Source organism: Symphodus melops, assembly GCF_947650265.1.
Source record: "Symphodus melops genome assembly, chromosome: 18".
Taxonomy (NCBI): Eukaryota; Metazoa; Chordata; class Actinopteri; order Labriformes; family Labridae; genus Symphodus; species Symphodus melops.
In genome coordinates, this window is record NC_136708.1 from 17,268,192 (window position 1) to 17,286,299 (window position 18,108).

Below are 18,108 nucleotides of genomic sequence, written 5' to 3' on the forward strand. Positions count from 1 at the left end.
AGAAAATAGACACATCGAGAAATACTTGCAGGTTGACTGGTGTGTAGAATTCAAAGAATGACAAGCTTGTTAGTCACTTTCTTAGTGTCTGACCCCTCTCGATCATTGCTCACATTCTCGTTTATCAGCATATCAGGTCAATGACTGGTTGGGTTTCTTGTATCAGGAGGACAGACTGAATGAGAGATTGTTCCTGTTAACATGTAAGCTCCTGCTTGGAGGATTTAATCTGGATGTAAATATTTTAGTTTGGCAACATAGCTGTGATAATAGATGCCTGCCATGCCAGCATGTCCACTTCCCACCAGAGCGAGTCACTGAATACATTAAAGAAAGACAAACTAATGTTGGCCAATGGTAAACATTTTATTGAACTTAACAATGACTTCCTACAACATGACAGAACTGATATTGAAAACAAATAAAAATGATAATCCAAATTTGATCCTATTTCGTCATAACTATTTCTCCAGGGATCAATTACATGCACATCTGAGCCAGCTGCTGCATTCTCTCAAAAGCGCAGAGCCCGGCTGTTCTCACACAAAGACAAAAGTACTCAATTTAATCAAACTCAAACTTCAAATTAAGCTCTCTCTTCAGATTCTTTTGGTCTAAACACTCTCCAGCCACTCCTTGAACAGCAGAGATAATTGAACAAAGATCCGTTCATCACTTGCTGTGTAAACTCGACGACATTCACGCTCTGCTCCATAAACAGCAGAACATTTCGAGCAGTGTAAAGTAACTTTGTAATGTTGCAAATAAGAATCTAAGACCTCTTGTTAAGTCTAACACGTCTACATTAATAAAGGCACATAAGCAGTATCTGGCAAACTAAAATTCTGTTCACACATTCAATGTGTACGGCCTGTCGTACTGTCTATGGTTCTTCTCGGTACATATGAGAAAAAGAGTTACAGTTTACCGACAGAATAAATAAACATGAAACACTAATACGTTTCTTTCAAAACTCCTGCGAGGAACTTTGTCGATTTTGGTGCCCCCTGTGGACAAAGTGGTACCACTTATCTCTTTGCTACATTTTGACCTGAAAATGTGTCATGTGGTTTAAATAAAATCACACCCAGTTTTTCCTTTAACTGTGTCCATTAAGGGCTAATTTTTTTCCCCGCTGGCAGTGCACAACATCCACCTCAGAGCACTTCACAGGTACTTACTGTTGCTAGGTTACAAAAGTCACAGCACTTTGTCTTTCCTCAGTAGTAAATGGCTCCCTGTGCTTAATATTTGCTTTTATTTAAGGGAACTCTGACAAAGAAAATGTAATGTATAAGATATCATGTCCTTGTCCTGGCAGAATCTCTACTTGTGGAAACTGTACTAAAAAAACAGTAAACAGGAGTCATATATGTTTACCCTCTGCATTGTTGTTGACATATTTGATATCAGAAGCCCCGCCCCTTATGGATTGTGATTGGTCATTGAGAAAAAAACTGACATTGAAGCGCTGCAGTGTTCCCAAAGTTGAACTGTTTCCTAATGAGAGCGCAGCAACAAATATATTTTTTTCTAGTGCCTAGGATGCGGAGCACTGACATTGTTTTGAATAGAAAATGTGTGCTGCACGGGCAAAAAAAATAACAGCATTAGCGGACACAGACCCTCGCCTCATCTGACACCTACCCTGAAGCAGCAGTTTCCAACATTAAAAATAACTGTAGAGGAACACAAACTTCATACTGATGGTGTCATTCACCTTCAGAGTTCATAAAGAAGGATCAATATTAGTTCAAGTCTGTTTGATGACAATTTTAAAAAATCCTCACAGGAGCTTTAACTACTGAAAAATGAGAAACAACATTCACAATCTGTCAATTTCAACTTCATATCCTCTGAAAGAGGGAAAACTTCACTGTCATTAGAATCAAACAAAAAAGAATCAAACTTGTTTTGCCTTAAAGTACTCAACTCTAAGAAGCAGTTCTGCAATACTGAATCAACTTTGCTCTGGTCTGCACTTCACTATTCGTCTGATTCTTTCACGGGAAAGAATAAAACTAAACAAAAAGAAAACAGCAGCTTCCTATGTGTTTCTGTTTGCATGCCAGTTAATATAAAGCTGTTAAAAAAAGAACTGGATAAAAAAAAAACAACAAAAAAAAAACGTGTACATTGCAAATATCCCTTCGGGCTAATCAGTAAATGAATGAAATTAAAGTCTTTGGGTATTAATATGGATCACTTAATTCTATTTGAAAGCTCTAATACCCAAGTGTTGGAAAATCAAGTGTAAGAGGTCCCGAAAATGAGAACTAATGGTCTCAAAATAACAAGTGTAAAGAGAAAGAAAAAGCTGTTAATGTGAATGTTTGAGAAAAGTGCTGCAGTGGTTTAGCGGTCACACATTTAGCTATCGCAATCACTTTGTCCCATCGCTTCTTTTTTTTTTTTGGAGCAGCACTGAAACCGGTTCCTGGTTTTTCCACACATCCGCAGATGAAAAGTCTGTCAAACGCCCGGGGCTCTCAAACAGAACGCTGTGTGTGTGTGTGTGTGTGGTTTCCCAAAATCTATTGTATTAAAGACCTGCTGACACACACATACAAAAAAAAAGAAAAAAGAAACTGGTCTGACCTGATCTGATTCTTATCGTTTAAAGAACCAGGATCTCTTCCCCTATGATGGGACAGTTACCAACCGACTCAAGGCAAATTGGGATCTACAAAAACCACCCAGCATTTGTTTGAGCCTTCTCCGAGAAGTGGCGAGTTGTTTCTGCAGAGAGGGAAGAGTCAAACTGCAAAAGGTTTTTTACCATTAATCATGTCTTTCTTTAACGATATGAATATTTTTAACCATTGCATTGCTGCTCAGCAGTACCGTCCCCATTAAGTCCATTTATCTTTGTGTGATATGAATATTACTGAATTTACATAATGCGCTGCAACATGCACTAGTTATCGAGAAGACACTTTACAGCGGAGTGAAATCCACACAACACATCACTGAGGGGCTTTTCATTAGGAGGAGGAGGAGGCATGAGCTGACAGAGGTAGGTAACACAAACTAAGTCCAAAAGGACGAGAACAAGTCTAGCTTATAATTAAAGACTCAAAGGGACAGGTTTTATGAGAGGCACAGGCACTCTGCACCTGAAGCTACTACAATTACAGCTCCGAGGAGGAGAATGTAGGCAAGAAATGTCCTAAAAACCACCACTTGTGCTGCTTCTCGCTGTTGTTATTCTTAACTCCTTTCCCCACTTTTCTGTCTCTTTAAGCCGTGGCTGCAAACTTCCACAGCGCTTCCCGCTCAAACTCCTCCATCGCCTCCTCCAGGGAGTCGTCGTCTTCTTTCCCCCCGCCGTTCTCCAAAACGTCCACCATGTCCTCCAGGATGTCTGCCACGTCCTCTGCGAAGTCACTGAAAAGAACCCTGTCGTGGATGAAAACGCCGCCCTCGAAGAACCCGGCGGTCAGCTTCCTGAGCTTGTCCTTGCTCTCGGACGAGGATCCCTCCAGCTTGCTCAGGTAGCCCTCCAGCAGCTCCTCGAACTCGGGCAGCTCCACTGGGTAGAGCCCCTCCTTGGCAGCACATTCCTCAGAGGAGAAGCAGCCCATCGCGGGGCGGATGTTGCGTTTCAGCTTCTGCTCCTGGTCCTTCCAGAAGTGGATCTGGTTGTGCTGTTGGGGCTGACGGTGCTGCTGATGCTGATGCTGATGGTGGTTGTGGGAGTTCTTCTCATGCTTGCCATGCCACGGTTTCTCCTTCCTCCTCTCCTCCCGGTCTGTCTTCCTCTCCCACTTCTTCCTCTCCCACTCATCCTGGTGTTTCCTCCATGCCTCCTTGTGAGAGTTTTGCTTCTCAGACCTCCACTCCTTCTTCTCCTCTTTCTCCTTCCATCCTCCATCTTTGCCGTGCTTCCTATCCTTCTCTCCTCTCCACTCCTTCCTCTCGTCTTTTTTCAAGTGCTCCCTCTCGTTAGTTTTGCCCTTGCTCCCTTTCCATTTGACCTCCTGTGGCTTTTTCTTCCCCCACCTCTCCACCTGGTCAGACAGCTTCTTCTGGATCTCCTCCAAACTGTCCCTCACTCGTTTCCTGTCGCCTCCGTCTTTTTTCATCCCTTGCAGTCTCTCCCTGCTCTCCTCCAGAAGGACTTTCTGACGCTGGAGTTCTTCCTTCAGCCTTCCCCCAGTACTTGTTTCCCTCTTCTTCTCTGGACCAGATACCTTCTGGTTACTATGTTCATCTTTCTTTGCTGGGTGAGGGCTTGAACTTGATTCCACTGCTGATACCACCTGATCAGCTGTAAAGAGTTCCACACATCAAAGTTATAAAGGCTTCGGTGATAAGTTATATCATGAAGTAACTCTCAAGTGTCTATCTTCATACATACAAGAATTGTACTCCATGTTTGCATCTTACCTGTGAGCTGGTTCAGCTCCGTCACTCTGGCCCTCAGACTCTCCAGCTCTTTCTTCAGTTCGGGCAGAGACGACAGCTCCTCCCTCAGCCTCATGTTTTCCTTTTCCATACCTGCTTTCACTTCTTTGTTATCGTTTGCTGCCGCCGTCTTCAGAGCCGAGTCAAGTTCTTCTTTCTGGGACTGAAGACGTGAAAAGAAAGCAACGATACCAAGGGAGACACATTTAGAAATCAAAGCCAGATTTTGCAGGATGTTATTAATTGAATGAAAACGTCTTTTTTCTTTTTTATTGCAGTGCATTAACACATCAAGACAGGGTGATCCGACCTCATTAGCATCGACATCACTGATGTACTGACCTGTAGTTGCGCCTCTAGCTGAGCGATTTGGTGGTTTTCCTGTGTCAGCTTATCCAATAGCTCTTTCATATCCTGTGGATCACTGCTAAGCCAGTCCTGGAATAAAAAGGTTGGCAAATGAAGAAAACACATATTTGTACACGATCCTATCATTAGCATTTGTCTTTTATGTTTTAAGACTTAAGTATTCTTTAAATTCTTCTTTTTCAACATGTTTCGGACGACATCGAACAATGAGATTGCGAGCAGAGAGTAGAGGGACAGACCTGGCTTTGTTCTTCATCGGACCCGTCAAAGTCACCTGTCAGAGGAGGACACAACACGTCTGTCAGTCTCACAACACGCTCTTTTATTGACTCGTTGTGTCTTGAAACAGCAGAGGAAGAAGAAGCCTTTGTTGTGAAGTGCATAAGCTCAGGCACTGCCTGTGTACAAAGATGTCATTTTGGCAGATTTTTCAGATTCCATGACATAACATACAAAGTATTTTGGCTAACCAAGCAAATAATCAGCACTAGCTCATTTTCCGCTCGATACGCCCTTTCAACATCCAGTGAGTGCTTCCACACAGTGATAACGAGCGTTATTGTACAGCACAGAATCAATGTTATTTGCCTTTTTTCTGCTGCCACTGCGTGAAGTGTCAGGCCAGATAAGCGCTTAATACGAGCTACTGAGCGTTAGCGAGTTAGCGTAAGAGCTTACACTGCTGTCTTATCTGCAACACTGGACCTACCATTATCCAGGTCAGAGAGGAAACCTGTTGGCATAGCACAGCTTAGTCAGCAATTTCTAAAAACAGACATGTGCCCAGCACTGACAGCTGCAAATAAATGTGCTTATGTTATACTGAAATACCTCATTGACAATTTAGTGAATGTGTGATGATGTCATTTTTGACTAAATTTACAAAAAAGCGCAAAACTCCTCAAATCCTTGATGTTACACATGCAAACCAATTGTGACAGGAGACTGAGAAAGGGCTTTTTGGTGTGTAAAATGTATATTTGTGTTCAATTAGAAGATTTATTTCTCTGATCCTGAAAGGCAGAAGCAAGCTAGCAGCTCTGGCAAGCTGTAAAAGAAACTCACCTGACAGAAAGAGGGAGCCTAGGAAGAGCAATATCAGAGCACCCACAATGCATTTGTTCAGGGAGAACCACGGCTTCTCCTCCTTCCTCTCGGCCAGCTTGAACTCCACCTCCTCTTCCTCGTCTTCCTCATCCGACGTTCTCGGTCTCAGTGCCTCGAAGGAGGGAACGTTCCTCCTCCTCAGTCCGTCGTCGAAGCTGCTTGTGTCGCCCAAATCCAAACTACTGGAAGGCTCTGCGGAGAAAGAAAAAAAAAAAAGAAAGGAAGAGGGAAATGAACACGATAAAGCGATGGCAGCACAGCAGAGGGATGTCACATTCTATCACGCAGACAATGACAAGAGCCTAAAGTTAAAACACATGTATATAATGTGTCCCAGACCAACCGGGATAAATCATTCAGACATCTTTGGCTACAAAAGTGTCAGAAGGAGATATTATTGCCAAGAGCATAATTATGTGCTGGCAGACTGCCTCGCATGAAATACCAGAATCTAAGTGGATACATGAGCGAAAAAACACAACACTGCATAAACAGTATTTGGGGGTGGTGGGGGGCAGAATGGATGACATTTTCTGAACTAAATTACAACAACAGTCATTTCATGCATGGAGGTTTCTTCATTTTCTCAGTGGGGTGCACGGCTCTCCGTCAATAGGACACATCACTTGCCAGCTGGTGCCGGCGCGACACAGATAAGCAACATGTTCAACAAATTCTTCTGCAGAGAGGACTCTCATTTTCTGCCTTCAAAGACTACGGAGAATAACAACAGAGCCACGGACCACTAATGTGGCCTCAAGGCTCGGTTACAAACCTCAGACCCCACAGGGAGTCACTGAAGCCTCATTTTGACTTCATGCGATCACACGTTTGGTTATTTAGACTTCCTGGGATGTTGTGTTCTTTTTTGGTTTGTGCAACTTTAGAGAATTCTTGTTTTGCATGTTACCTTAGATTTGACATGAGTTTTCTGATTTTTAATTATTCTATTATTTTGTTCTTGTCAACAGAATGTGGGATATACAAAAGAAACAATACCAGGATATTGCGCATTGTTTCCTTTAATGACTGTGTGGAAGCTTAAATACTGACACGAAAGCTCTACTGAAGCAAAACATCTTTCTGTATTTCCTTCGATCCTGTGACTGATTTATTCATCAGACTGTACAAAATGCACAATTATTGAGAAGCGAGAGGTTTAATCAGCAGTCCAGCTATTCACCCTAAAAGCTAATATAAGATGTTTCTGTCTATCTGTGTCACATGTTTGTTTTTTCTCACATATTTGGGTTTTGACGATACTCAGTGTTGAAAATCTGTCCAGCTGGAGTTTTCTGCAAAAGAGATACCTCAACAACTAGCTGCCACGCTAACATGACTTAACAATATACCAATAAGGGCCTTCTATAAGCGCAGCTAAGAAAGGCAAAGGCTAAAGTCGGTTAAAGGGGATAATTGACTGGTAGAGTATGTAAATATAAAGTATGAACGTTTATGTTAATCACTGATTGTTTCATGTCTCTTATTGCAGTTTGGCTCTCAGACTTCTTTTGAAACACCTTCAAATGTAAAGCAATTTCCTCTCCTAAACACTGTAACATAAATTGTGTGTGAAGTGAGTTATTAGTGGGCCAAAAGTAAACACGAATGCTTTTTCTCTCTCTTTATGTTTCTTTCAATTAATTTGTAAAGCCTCAGAATTGAGAAGTAAACTGAGGCCTAAAAAGGAAAACCTGTGTTGGGATCCACTATCAGAGCTCTGATTGACTTCCTGGAAGCTTCCTCCCAGTAAAAAATATCACAGCCTGATGTGTCATACATGTCATAACACAAACATCTCTGTAGATTGATACCTTCTTCTTCCATCTCCTCTCCCCTGTCCTGGGTCAATGGCTCTACTGGTTCTCTCTCTGCCTCTTCCACGGCCACCTCCTCCTCCTCCTCCTCCTCCTCCTCAGCATCCACAGCACCAACAGTCTCCGGCGCAGGACTGACAGTGACAGGGATCTCTGGCATCGGGCTCTGTGGGACGTGGCTTGTTGGCTCTTTGCTCTCTGGACCGACGCTGATATCAGCTTCGACATGAGAGGGGGCATCAGATGCTGTAAGGGTCACAGTGGGGATGCTGACCTCAGGTATCGCAGTGAAAACAGGACTCTCCTCGACAGGGCTCGCGGGAATCAGCGTGATATCAGGGGCGGCGTCGAGCACATGTTCTGCAGAGACGGGGATCTCGGTCAGCGAAGGAAAAGAGCATGACTCCTCAAGCTCCTCTGGTAAGAGTTCGGCTGCAGGAAGATCGAGGGGAGCACCCAAATCCATGGTGGTGACAAAGGGCGTGGCTCCGAGGGGTTCATTGTCACTGGGGGAGCTGGTTACCATGTCATGGATGACTGGAGGCTGACTCTCCAGGTCGAGGTCAGAGGGGTCAAGAGAATGTGGGGGTAGAGGACTCAAACGTGACGGACTGGAAGGGATGGGACCCTCCCCAGACTCTGGAGCCGTCTCCTGACACACCTAGAAATAGAAGTTATGGATACTTTGACTTCATCTTTTTGTGACAGACAGGGTTGGATCAAGAGCAGGAGAGGTTCATCATTCTCCCCTCATCCTTTTTGTCTATGGTTCTTCTCTTTTAGTAATAGCTTACCACATTGCCCTCAGTACACTTGTAGTCGTTTTTAAAAACTTTACATTAAATAAAGGTCACACTGTCCACATATGGACAGAAGGTTAAAGAGCAAAAGTGTTTTGATACTTGTTCCCATACTGCTATCGCTAAATCTCGAAATCAGCCTAAGAATTTAGAAAATCAGACTTTGCCCCCTCTGATAATTTACTAACCCTCAATAAGTAATAGCTTACACAGAAATAACTTGGAAGTGCCTTCCCCCGCAGAAACAACTGTTTTAATGCAGCGGAGACAAACATTGCTGTTACTGGAGAGAGCAAATTGTCAGCTATCATATTTCCACACACAGATTTTGAAAGGTGCAAAAACAAAAAGCAAACAAAGTGAATTCTTGATCAAATGCAGCACGTCAGAGAAGCCTGAAAACAGAACCGAGGTTAACCTAAAGTTATCCAAGGTTTTTTGAGTCTGTTTTTAGGTTATTTACATTTATAGAAGATAATTGATATTACACATGATTGTCGGCATTGGTAAGGAAAAAATGGCCTCAGGACATAACATTGAAATGGAGCTGGATACAGTGATGTAGGCACGTTTGGGATATAGACTTCTCTTGATAACAAAGTTGTTTAAAGGTCAGACTCGTGATCTGATTTGACCATGACATAGTTCATTACCTCATGGCCTTCTTCGGAAAGGACCGTTTCTATTGAAGTGTCACTTGGTTTGAACTCCACAGCAGCTCCTGAAATAACATGAACACCATGTCAACACTACAATATAAAAGAAAAAAACCCAAAATGATGTGTTTAGTTTGATCCCCAGACATGGTACTGTCAGTACCTGTCACGTCTTCAGAGAGACTCGGGGCATCACCCAGGCTCTCTGTGCCGTCATCGACTGGCCCGACATTCTCAACAGCAGCTTCCTGCAGAGTGAAAAGATCCCAGGAGATCAGGCTTCAGCCCCTTGAGTTACCCCCTCTGATTTGTAGCAGCGACCTTGACTTTTATAGCACACACTCAATACAGACATGCCTGTGCATGCACACAAGACCTGGCTGGGAACGCAAATCATTATGTCTAGTTTATGATGTATCACTGTGATTGAGACATGGACACGTTGATGCCTTAATTAACAATAAACTAGATACAGAGACAGACTTCTTCCACAATAACCGAGACGTCACATCTGACTTACCCAACCATATTTGTTTCAAATGTTGACATGTTCTTCTACTTCTTTCACTAAATTTGTGATCCATACTGAGCTGACATGTTTAAGCTGCTGTCAATATATGAACAGGGCAGTAAATCAGAACAATGTGTTCAAATTAAACAGCATTAAAAGACCACAGGCAGTTGAATCGATGCCTCTCTGGAACTGTTTCAACAAAAACTCAAACATCATCACCTCTCTTGAGGAAGGAAATTGTCTTTGGCTGTTGCTTATGGCTGCATCCCAATTAGTTAGCTTTGTGCCCATAATGCCCAATCTTAAGTTGTGCACTAAGATCTAAGAACAGAGGAAAATAAGCCTTAAAAATCTTGTCTACACACATTTTACACTTAAACGGCCTCAGACAAATAGTTGAACTTTGCAATCATTTCCCACAATGTTCCCAGAGAGGGAAGCTCTGAGATGCAAGTACAAACATGCCATATTTCAAACTCGTATTCGTGAGCCTCCCCCAAACACTAGTCTGAGTGGAGCTGGCTGGCTGTGTTACCTCGGGGGATAGGAGGGTCCAGCTGTTGGTGGAGGAGCCGCTGCTGCCTGTGCTGTGGCTGTTGTCAGACATCGCCCTCTTCAGGCTCCACTTGGCACAGCACGGTGCAGATTCAGCTGAATGAGATTCTGCAGATGACAGACACAACGTTTCTTTCTCAAACACATATATGTCCTGAAAACCTCAACATAGTTACATAAAGAATATTGACCGAATAAAACTTTTAATTCATGTGTGATCTATTGAGGCGCAACAATAATCAAGTTCCATCTACAGTTGTGCATACAAAATACACACAACATGGCAATCTCTGCCACAATCTATTCAATATATAGATGATTCGTACGCAAAGTGATGCAATAGAGAAAACTGTTGTGCAATACCGAAAACAGTTTTGGACCTAATGCACCACACGCAAGGGATAAAGAGCAGATTGTCGTTGATGCAAGTTATGTAACGCTGTTGTGGCATCCATCCATGATATACCGCTGCGCAGTAAAAACAAGGGTTCAGTCACAACAGCAGCTATCTACTGTCTGTTCTGGTCAGAAATGATATTCCCATTCATTCGGATCGATGCATCCAGTCAATCTGTGAGCCAGTCAAATGACCAAAAATGGTCAAAGCCCACCAGACACGAGCCTTCACTGATTCAGACACAATCGTTCAACATTACCTACTCACGCGTCGACAACACAGAGAACACAGCGCCCCTCTTCTGCACGAGAAAGAAACAAAGTTGCGGAGCTGCATGTGTTTGTTGCAACACATTACGAGGTTCACACATGATGGTAAACAAAGGGACGGTAGCTTCAATGTTCCCACTCCCACTCTTCCGTGTTCTCACTTTAGGCCCTGCTATCAGAGAGAGCTGCAAACACCTGCAAGACTCGTCCATACACAACACAAAGAAGACGTTTCACTTACCCCTACTTGTTAATATTTCAGTCGCTCCTTGTTTTCCCTTCAAAACGTTTTGTTTTTCCTTCTGTGAACAACGCTTCTCTCTTCCCGTGAACTTGGGAACTTTGGGAATTCCTGGCTGCGTCACGTCAAAGACGCATTTCGTCCAATTAGATTTCAGGAAAGACTACGTAGCTCCCGCCCCTGAAACACGGCTGGACCAATAAAATAAAAGTGTCATGTCAGGGGGAAAAAGACGCACATCCAAGTGTGATTGACGTCCGCAGGTGGGAATGGCAGGTGGTAGACGCTTGGGTTTTAATAATACAACTTCATGTGTGAACCTAAGCCTCGAAAAGCATGCATGCTCACATATATATATCCAGGAGAGAAGGGACACGTGGGCCAGCCGCACACTGACACGTCTGCGGAGTTATATTTGCCAGGGGACTTACCAAGGCGGACTACCCCTCCACTCATGTTGCTCCTGTGTGGACATTTGTTTCATCATCTGACTTCTTTTCTTCTAAAATTAAAGTGTGTTTACGGTTTTATCTCTGATGGCACATTTACTTTTTATGTCTGATAAGAGGACCCTCAATTCATCCTTTGATATAAAAACATTTAAAGGATACTGAATGTCAATAATAACAATATGAATACACTTTAGTTATATATACACTTTAACAAAGTTATAAAAGTCTTCATAGATAATACAGAAAAAGACTAAATGAAAGCAGACAATAACACACAGAGAAAAAGGGGCATTACAACCCATCAGGTCTATGTGATAAAACTTTTAATAAAAATGAATCAATACAAGCTGGATTTTTAAACAATATTCTTATGCACAATAACTAGACGTAAATGTAGACATAGATTTATGTAAAACACAACATACCTCCGAATTTTGATCATAATTATGATTAATATCTTGATATAAGAAAGATGAGTCTATTATCATACTTAGCTGTTACTGCTAATGTGACATACATTTCACATACCATTAGTATGGGAATTGTAGCTATACAACTGTGTTCTTTGTTATTGTTGCTCTGTTTGTATCCTTTCCTTTCTTTCCAAACACAGTTTCAATAGATTGCTTTTCAACATGAGTCTGGTTCTGCTCGAGGATTCTGTCTGTTAAAAGGCAGTTTTTTCTTGCCACTGTAACTTTGCTAAATGTTGCTTATTGCATCTCATAATGGATGAAAGTTGACTCTTAGTAAATAGTACAAATAAAGAGAAGCCTACAGTCCAGAACAGCTTTTTAGGAAAGTGTCTTGAGATAATATTTCTCATGAATTGGCACTGTACAAAGGCAGAGGTTATGTCATTAGACACAGTCTTATCCTTTAGATAGCATACAACAATGACCATTTATATAAAGAAACTGTACTGAGGCCATAATAAAAAATACTGATTTATTCACAATCCACATTCAACCTCTTATTGATATTCCACCGGGGAAGTGATTTTTTTTTATTATGATCCATATTTTCCTTTAAGACAACATCAGACGTTGAATGTATGGAATAAAGATGTATGCTACACTTGATGAAGAAGAAATAAAATCCTTCAGGAGTTGTCTGTTTTAAATGAATTTCATTCTGGCAGAGCAGCCGACCATGTGGCATTATGTCAGCCCCTCCTCTCCTTAACACATGGAACTCTGTTACAATCATAAAAACATAAATATTAAGGTTACAATCCTTGTTTGTTCATCAAGGCAGCTCATACAAAGAGTAGAAACTAGATTCATACAGTACTTAAACAGTTTACATCCATCCCAGTGAATAACTGGCACATCTATACGGAATGAAAACAGTGAAAACATCTGGGTCACTTGTTACGCAATAACATTAAAAATGTGTCAGGTTTGAATCGGATTGTTGACTTTCCGGAATTTACGTAGTACGACATTTTTGTCTGTTGGCCAATCAGAAACACCTATAGCCATACGTCTATTCCCTGCGACTGACAGTCTTGACCAATGGTAAGACGGTTCTTCAGTGCGTTGGACCAATGGGAGGAGGCGACGTCTATTTGAACGGTGAGAAGCGGGCTCGCGGACATTCGAGAGGGAAACAAAGAAAGGAGGAGCACGTCGCGGTTCCGCTGGACACAAAAACCGGAATAATTTGCGTTTATCCTCAGCCGAATAGCCTGACAGTCTTCCAAGGTAACTTTTACAACCTCGTTAAATAGATGTGGTGTCTTATTTGGAGTTTAAACTGACGGAAGTTGTTGAAAGTTGCACTTTTTCTGGGCTAACTTCGGTGACGGTGGTCAAACTGTTAGTCACGGTTGGTTGGTTATATTTGGAGCTCATGTGTTTCGTTTCTGGATTTGCATTTTTTGATCCTCTATCCTTTCCTCCTAGGTTTTCGTCATGTCGCACAAACAGATCTACTACTCTGACAAATACGACGATGAGAAATACGAGTACAGGTTTGTAGTCATTCATGTGTGATGTGTCGTTCATCGTGGTCAGTAATGTCCGAGTTTAATGACTTCATCAAGTTGTCACTGCATTTAAAGTATTCCCATGTGAGCTCAACAAGTTGCTTTTCATTGTTGAAGTACTGTTTATTTTATTTTCTGTTGATGTTGGCCTTTCCCCCCCCACAGACATGTCATGTTACCCAAAGATATTGCAAAGCGTGTACCCAAGACCCACTTGATGTCTGAGACTGAATGGAGGAACCTGGGGGTCCAACAGAGCCAAGGATGGGTGCATTACATGATCCACCAGCCAGGTATCTCGTTTTTTTCTTTTGCTAGACAAAGAAAAGTAGTTTTAACAAGTGATCCATAATGAACATATTACAAAGCGATCAATATCTACTCTTGTTTTTTATGCCTCCTCTTTTGCTAGACAACCACTGCTTTAAGTGCTCTTAGTCAAGGTTTTAAATACAAACTGTACCTTTAAGCAATGACAAAGGTGCAAGTTAACTAATTTGAATGTCACAATCCATATTTTAGACATTGAGATGTATAAAAGCTTCCATGTCTTGGACTTTAAATGTCAACATTTTTTAAAGTATAACTATTTAACAACCCGGCACAAAAAATGTGTTTTTTGTTGTTTTTGTTGTTGTTGTTGTTGTTGTTGTTGTTTTTTACCCCTAAGATGAAGATTGCATATACACTAAATCAAACGGCTAGGCTGGAAAGTTGCCTGCTGTTCTGTGTCATTGATTGACATTTCATGCAAATGTTGTTTTTATGTCCCAGATTTTGTGTCATCTATTCACCCAGGTGATGAATGATGCGGTTACACAATTTAAAGGGGCGGGGCAGTTAAGTAGTATATCAATAGACTTGGTGACCACCAGCATATGGGCAGCAGGTGCCAAGCGTGACCTCGCCCTTGTTTAAAAATAATAGAATGGGAGTCGAGTGTCCTCTGTTAGGAATCAGCGCAGCACAACCGTTAAGTGCCCTAGCTTTGCTTACACAGTATGTGCCTTATCCACTCCTGCAGAGCCTCACATCTTGCTGTTCCGACGCCCTCTCACCAGCCAGAAGGCATAAAGGGATATATTCTGGAGGTCCTTGACGATCAGCCTGACTTACGCGCCACAGATGGACTCATCTAATTAGGGATCATTCTGTCAGATCATGATGTCTTGCGTGGTAGGTGACTCGTGACTTGGGCTGATCATGTTGGACCTGAAGAAGGACTATTGCATTTATGAACAGTGGTTGTTGAATGGAGTATGTATTGAAGGAAGAGAAGAAAAAAAAATCACCGCCCTTGTCTTAGGGTTAAGACTTTTTCATGTGACACACTGTCTGCCAGAAACCTTCATATCAGCTCACACTGTCCTCTTTGACTTCACCTACATGTTGAACCTGCTTGGATAATCCAGCTTTATAGAACAACTGCTGTAAGATGTGGGGGGGTGAGACGTGTTCAAACATAAAGTAACAGAAAGAAGTGCATTCTGGGTCATACTCGGGTTAGAACACAGGTCGGATATTATAGTTGGATTCTACATTTGCTTTTGTCTCTGGAATGTCAATTTGCGGTTTAAAGTGACATGTTGCTGCTTGGTTTAAATGACACTGAAAATTGGCATTTAACATTTTTTTGTCATGTACATGGAAGATCGCATCTAAGACAAAAAGTAGCTTTGATCCCCTTTCAGTAAGAATCAGCTTTGACTTAAAAACATCTCTTTGGTCTTGTCTGTTGTGCCAGTGAGCTGCTCAGTATTTATGAACTTGTTGCCCTAACTGAAATAAATGTAAACTTTTAAAACGTGTTAGAGTGGATCTCTGCTGTGGCAGTAAGTGTGATTTCCCACTGCTGTATGATGACACACAGACACTGACAACAAACAGAATGTGAAAGTAGAAAAATAAATTGTTATTGTTTTGATGGCAGAGACCAAATCTGAAATCGCTCTTATGTAATAAACCCAGACAAAAAAAAGAAAAGATGTTGGCAGACTAATGAATATTTCAAGAAGGCACTTGTTGACATCCACTGAGTACTGACCACGTGCCCTCACTCTTCTCGTCATGTTTACCCTCAGGCCTTTTTCCCCCCCACACTGAGCTGCTTTTCGAACATTTAGACCAGAAAACACCTTGAATACTTGTTTGTTAATCTGTGCCTTTTTGTACTGTTTAAGTTCATGTGACTGAATGCATTTTTATGATTGTGTGTGAAAACAAAGCTATTCTACCTGAACTATTAAACAAAGTTGTAACAGGTTGATTTCTTATGTATCCGTTCTTTGATGAAACGACCTGAAAAAGATCAGTGTTGGACAGATCTCCTGTGTGCTGAGACTTCTAGTCACAGATTTATTTTTTATTTTTTCATCCTGTTTTCTAAATGTGAAAATATCAGAAGATCAAATTACTTAAAAGAGTGGAATTATGTTGTCCCATTTAGTACAGCAGCATCATGCGACTGCTTCAGAGTGAGACCTTTACATTTCCGGGTTTGCCAACTTTTCACTTTAATATCATTTATTTGAACAGACAGACTGGCACATTTACAAACAAAATGAACAGGCAAATTGCTGAGATATCGATGTTTGTAGATATGCTCTACAAACTGAGCTAAACTGGTGCAGGATCAACCATGATATGCTGAGTTAAAAAAAAAAAAAAAAAATTAGGATTGGGGGGGAAAAAATCCTTCAAATCCTCTGCAACTATGGCCCAAAGGAGTCATTTAAAGTTGTCAGCAATGTTTCCTTTTGTTATTGCTCCTTTTATTATCTTAAGTTTTACAATTGGATACACTTACCAGTCAAACCAAAGCAGGCAGCAGGTTATGTAAGGGATTGAAGATTGTTCCCGGGAGTCTGGAGCGTGTGGAAGTACCTTAACACGGCCTAACTTCTCTGGTGAAAACAAACGCAGACCAATCAGGAACAGAATCTGGACCAGAATCTAAACCAAAGAGGAGGACATGCTGGCTGCTGTGTACTTCAACACAGCACGTTTCCTTAATGTCTCGTACATTAAGTCATTTTAGGATTGAAGTCAGTCGATATTTTACGAATTAAAACAATTGTGTATATTTTCCTCCAGCAGTTCAGGTAGTAGCTCTTTATCCCCACCATGTTGCCTCCATCATCACTAAAGACTGACACTACAGTAACGATTACAAAGCTTCATTGTTTCCCTTTGTTGAAAACATCAAGTGTTCTACATTGAAACCACTTTATTAAACCCTACACGTGTGATAAAGGAGAATGTGTGAAAATGCCTTGTGTACGATAATCAGGTGTTGGGGCACATCACCTTACCTGTGATAATATAATGTGATGAGCCCTGCTGGGATTGAGCTGAGATCTGACAAACACACAGGGATGTATGCCAGACAGCACACCTTGTGGATGTGTGATATTATTGTGCACAGTTGGTGTCCTTCCAGTGGCACAGTGATAACGCATCTGTTGTCTGGCACTGTGACTAGACTGCTTGTTTTTCTTTTTACGTGCCAATCTAAACAATCCCCTCATTTTCTGTGTAATGTGGCTCTAGTCTACAAGCGAGTGTGTGCGAGCTTCATGGACAAAATGTTTTCCTGAATGAGAAGTCGTTATGATGGTGATAGTGCGTAAAAGGAGCAGATGCAGCATCTGCCGCACATTCAAAGTTGCTCTCAGTGTAAACAGCAAGTGGATTATTGCTGTTTTTCAATGAAGGGCATCAACAAAAACACAGGATTCAGCATTTCATAAATAAAGTTTTCTTGTCTAAAACCTGCAGTAAAAATCTGTTCAGCCCGGTTTTATTATTTTTACCCTGAAAAGTTTCCCTTGAAATAATTTTAGCAGCAGCAGTTGCGGAGTAATGGGCCAAATGCTCCGACACAGATGCACATAAAATGTAGCAACAACAGACTGTTTGAAATAAACCTACAGCATAAACATGACACCACTAGTAAAGAAAACTGTAGACTTGAATATTTAGCGTTGACACTAAAAACCTGCGCTTTCTACAGTAAACCACTCACTCACAGCTCTCACTCACTGTAAGTCTTCGGTGCAGACCCAAACCCAGTGGCTTTCAGATGACTATCAAAGAAGACTAATGTTAGCAAATCACATCATGGGAGCCAGAACCACTGAATGTTCAACACATGACACATTCATAAATAATGGAGTTTTTTTTTAGTCCACTAATTACATGTCATTTTGATGTTCAAATTGAACACACTTAGCCGTCATTACAGCTGCAGTGAGCTCTTACAGTGATTTTAGCAGTAGCAGCGCCGCATTACAAAACACAAGGATGATGTGGGCTGAAAGACAGAACAGCATTTGAGTTAATGTTTGTTAAGATATGCTGTAAAGAGGTAGAGCTGGACTAAAGGGCTCTGTTAGCCAGGCTGAGGTTTTTAAATCTGTCATTTTCATGAACTCAAACCACCAGCAGAACATGAACATCATCATAATATGTTGAGTTTCATGGCCCGTCTGAATGATGGAATTTTAAACAGAAATCAAAGTACATCAAGTCTATC

General features: G+C 41.6%; 2 protein-coding genes across 3 annotated transcripts; one reads left to right on the forward strand and one right to left on the reverse strand.

Moving 5' to 3' along the window:
• Nucleotides 1-347: 347 nt before the first annotated feature.
• pbxip1a (pre-B-cell leukemia homeobox interacting protein 1a) lies at nucleotides 348-11,264 on the reverse strand. Of its 2 annotated transcripts, XM_079368930.1 has the most exons (11): nucleotides 11,133-11,264; nucleotides 10,206-10,333; nucleotides 9,320-9,404; nucleotides 9,154-9,221; nucleotides 7,698-8,361; nucleotides 5,842-6,075; nucleotides 5,486-5,509; nucleotides 5,016-5,050; nucleotides 4,750-4,845; nucleotides 4,390-4,570; nucleotides 348-4,270 (listed from the first exon to the last, which is right to left on the reverse strand). In XM_079368930.1, the coding sequence occupies exons 2-11, from the start codon at nucleotides 10,275-10,277 to the stop codon at nucleotides 3,240-3,242; spliced, it is 2,490 nt and encodes an 829-aa protein (XP_079225056.1). In that variant the 5' UTR covers nucleotides 10,278-10,333; nucleotides 11,133-11,264; the 3' UTR covers nucleotides 348-3,239. The 2 variants fall into 2 exon arrangements, with proteins under 2 accessions (XP_079225056.1, XP_079225057.1); XM_079368931.1 differs by lacking the exon at nucleotides 5,486-5,509.
• A 1,901-nt stretch (nucleotides 11,265-13,165) lies between these two features.
• On the forward strand, nucleotides 13,166-15,836 carry cks1b (CDC28 protein kinase regulatory subunit 1B). Its single transcript, XM_079367382.1, has 4 exons — nucleotides 13,166-13,290; nucleotides 13,492-13,559; nucleotides 13,740-13,867; nucleotides 14,599-15,836. The coding sequence occupies exons 2-4, from the start codon at nucleotides 13,501-13,503 to the stop codon at nucleotides 14,646-14,648; spliced, it is 237 nt and encodes a 78-aa protein (XP_079223508.1). The 5' UTR covers nucleotides 13,166-13,290; nucleotides 13,492-13,500; the 3' UTR covers nucleotides 14,649-15,836.
• Nucleotides 15,837-18,108: the final 2,272 nt, after the last annotated feature.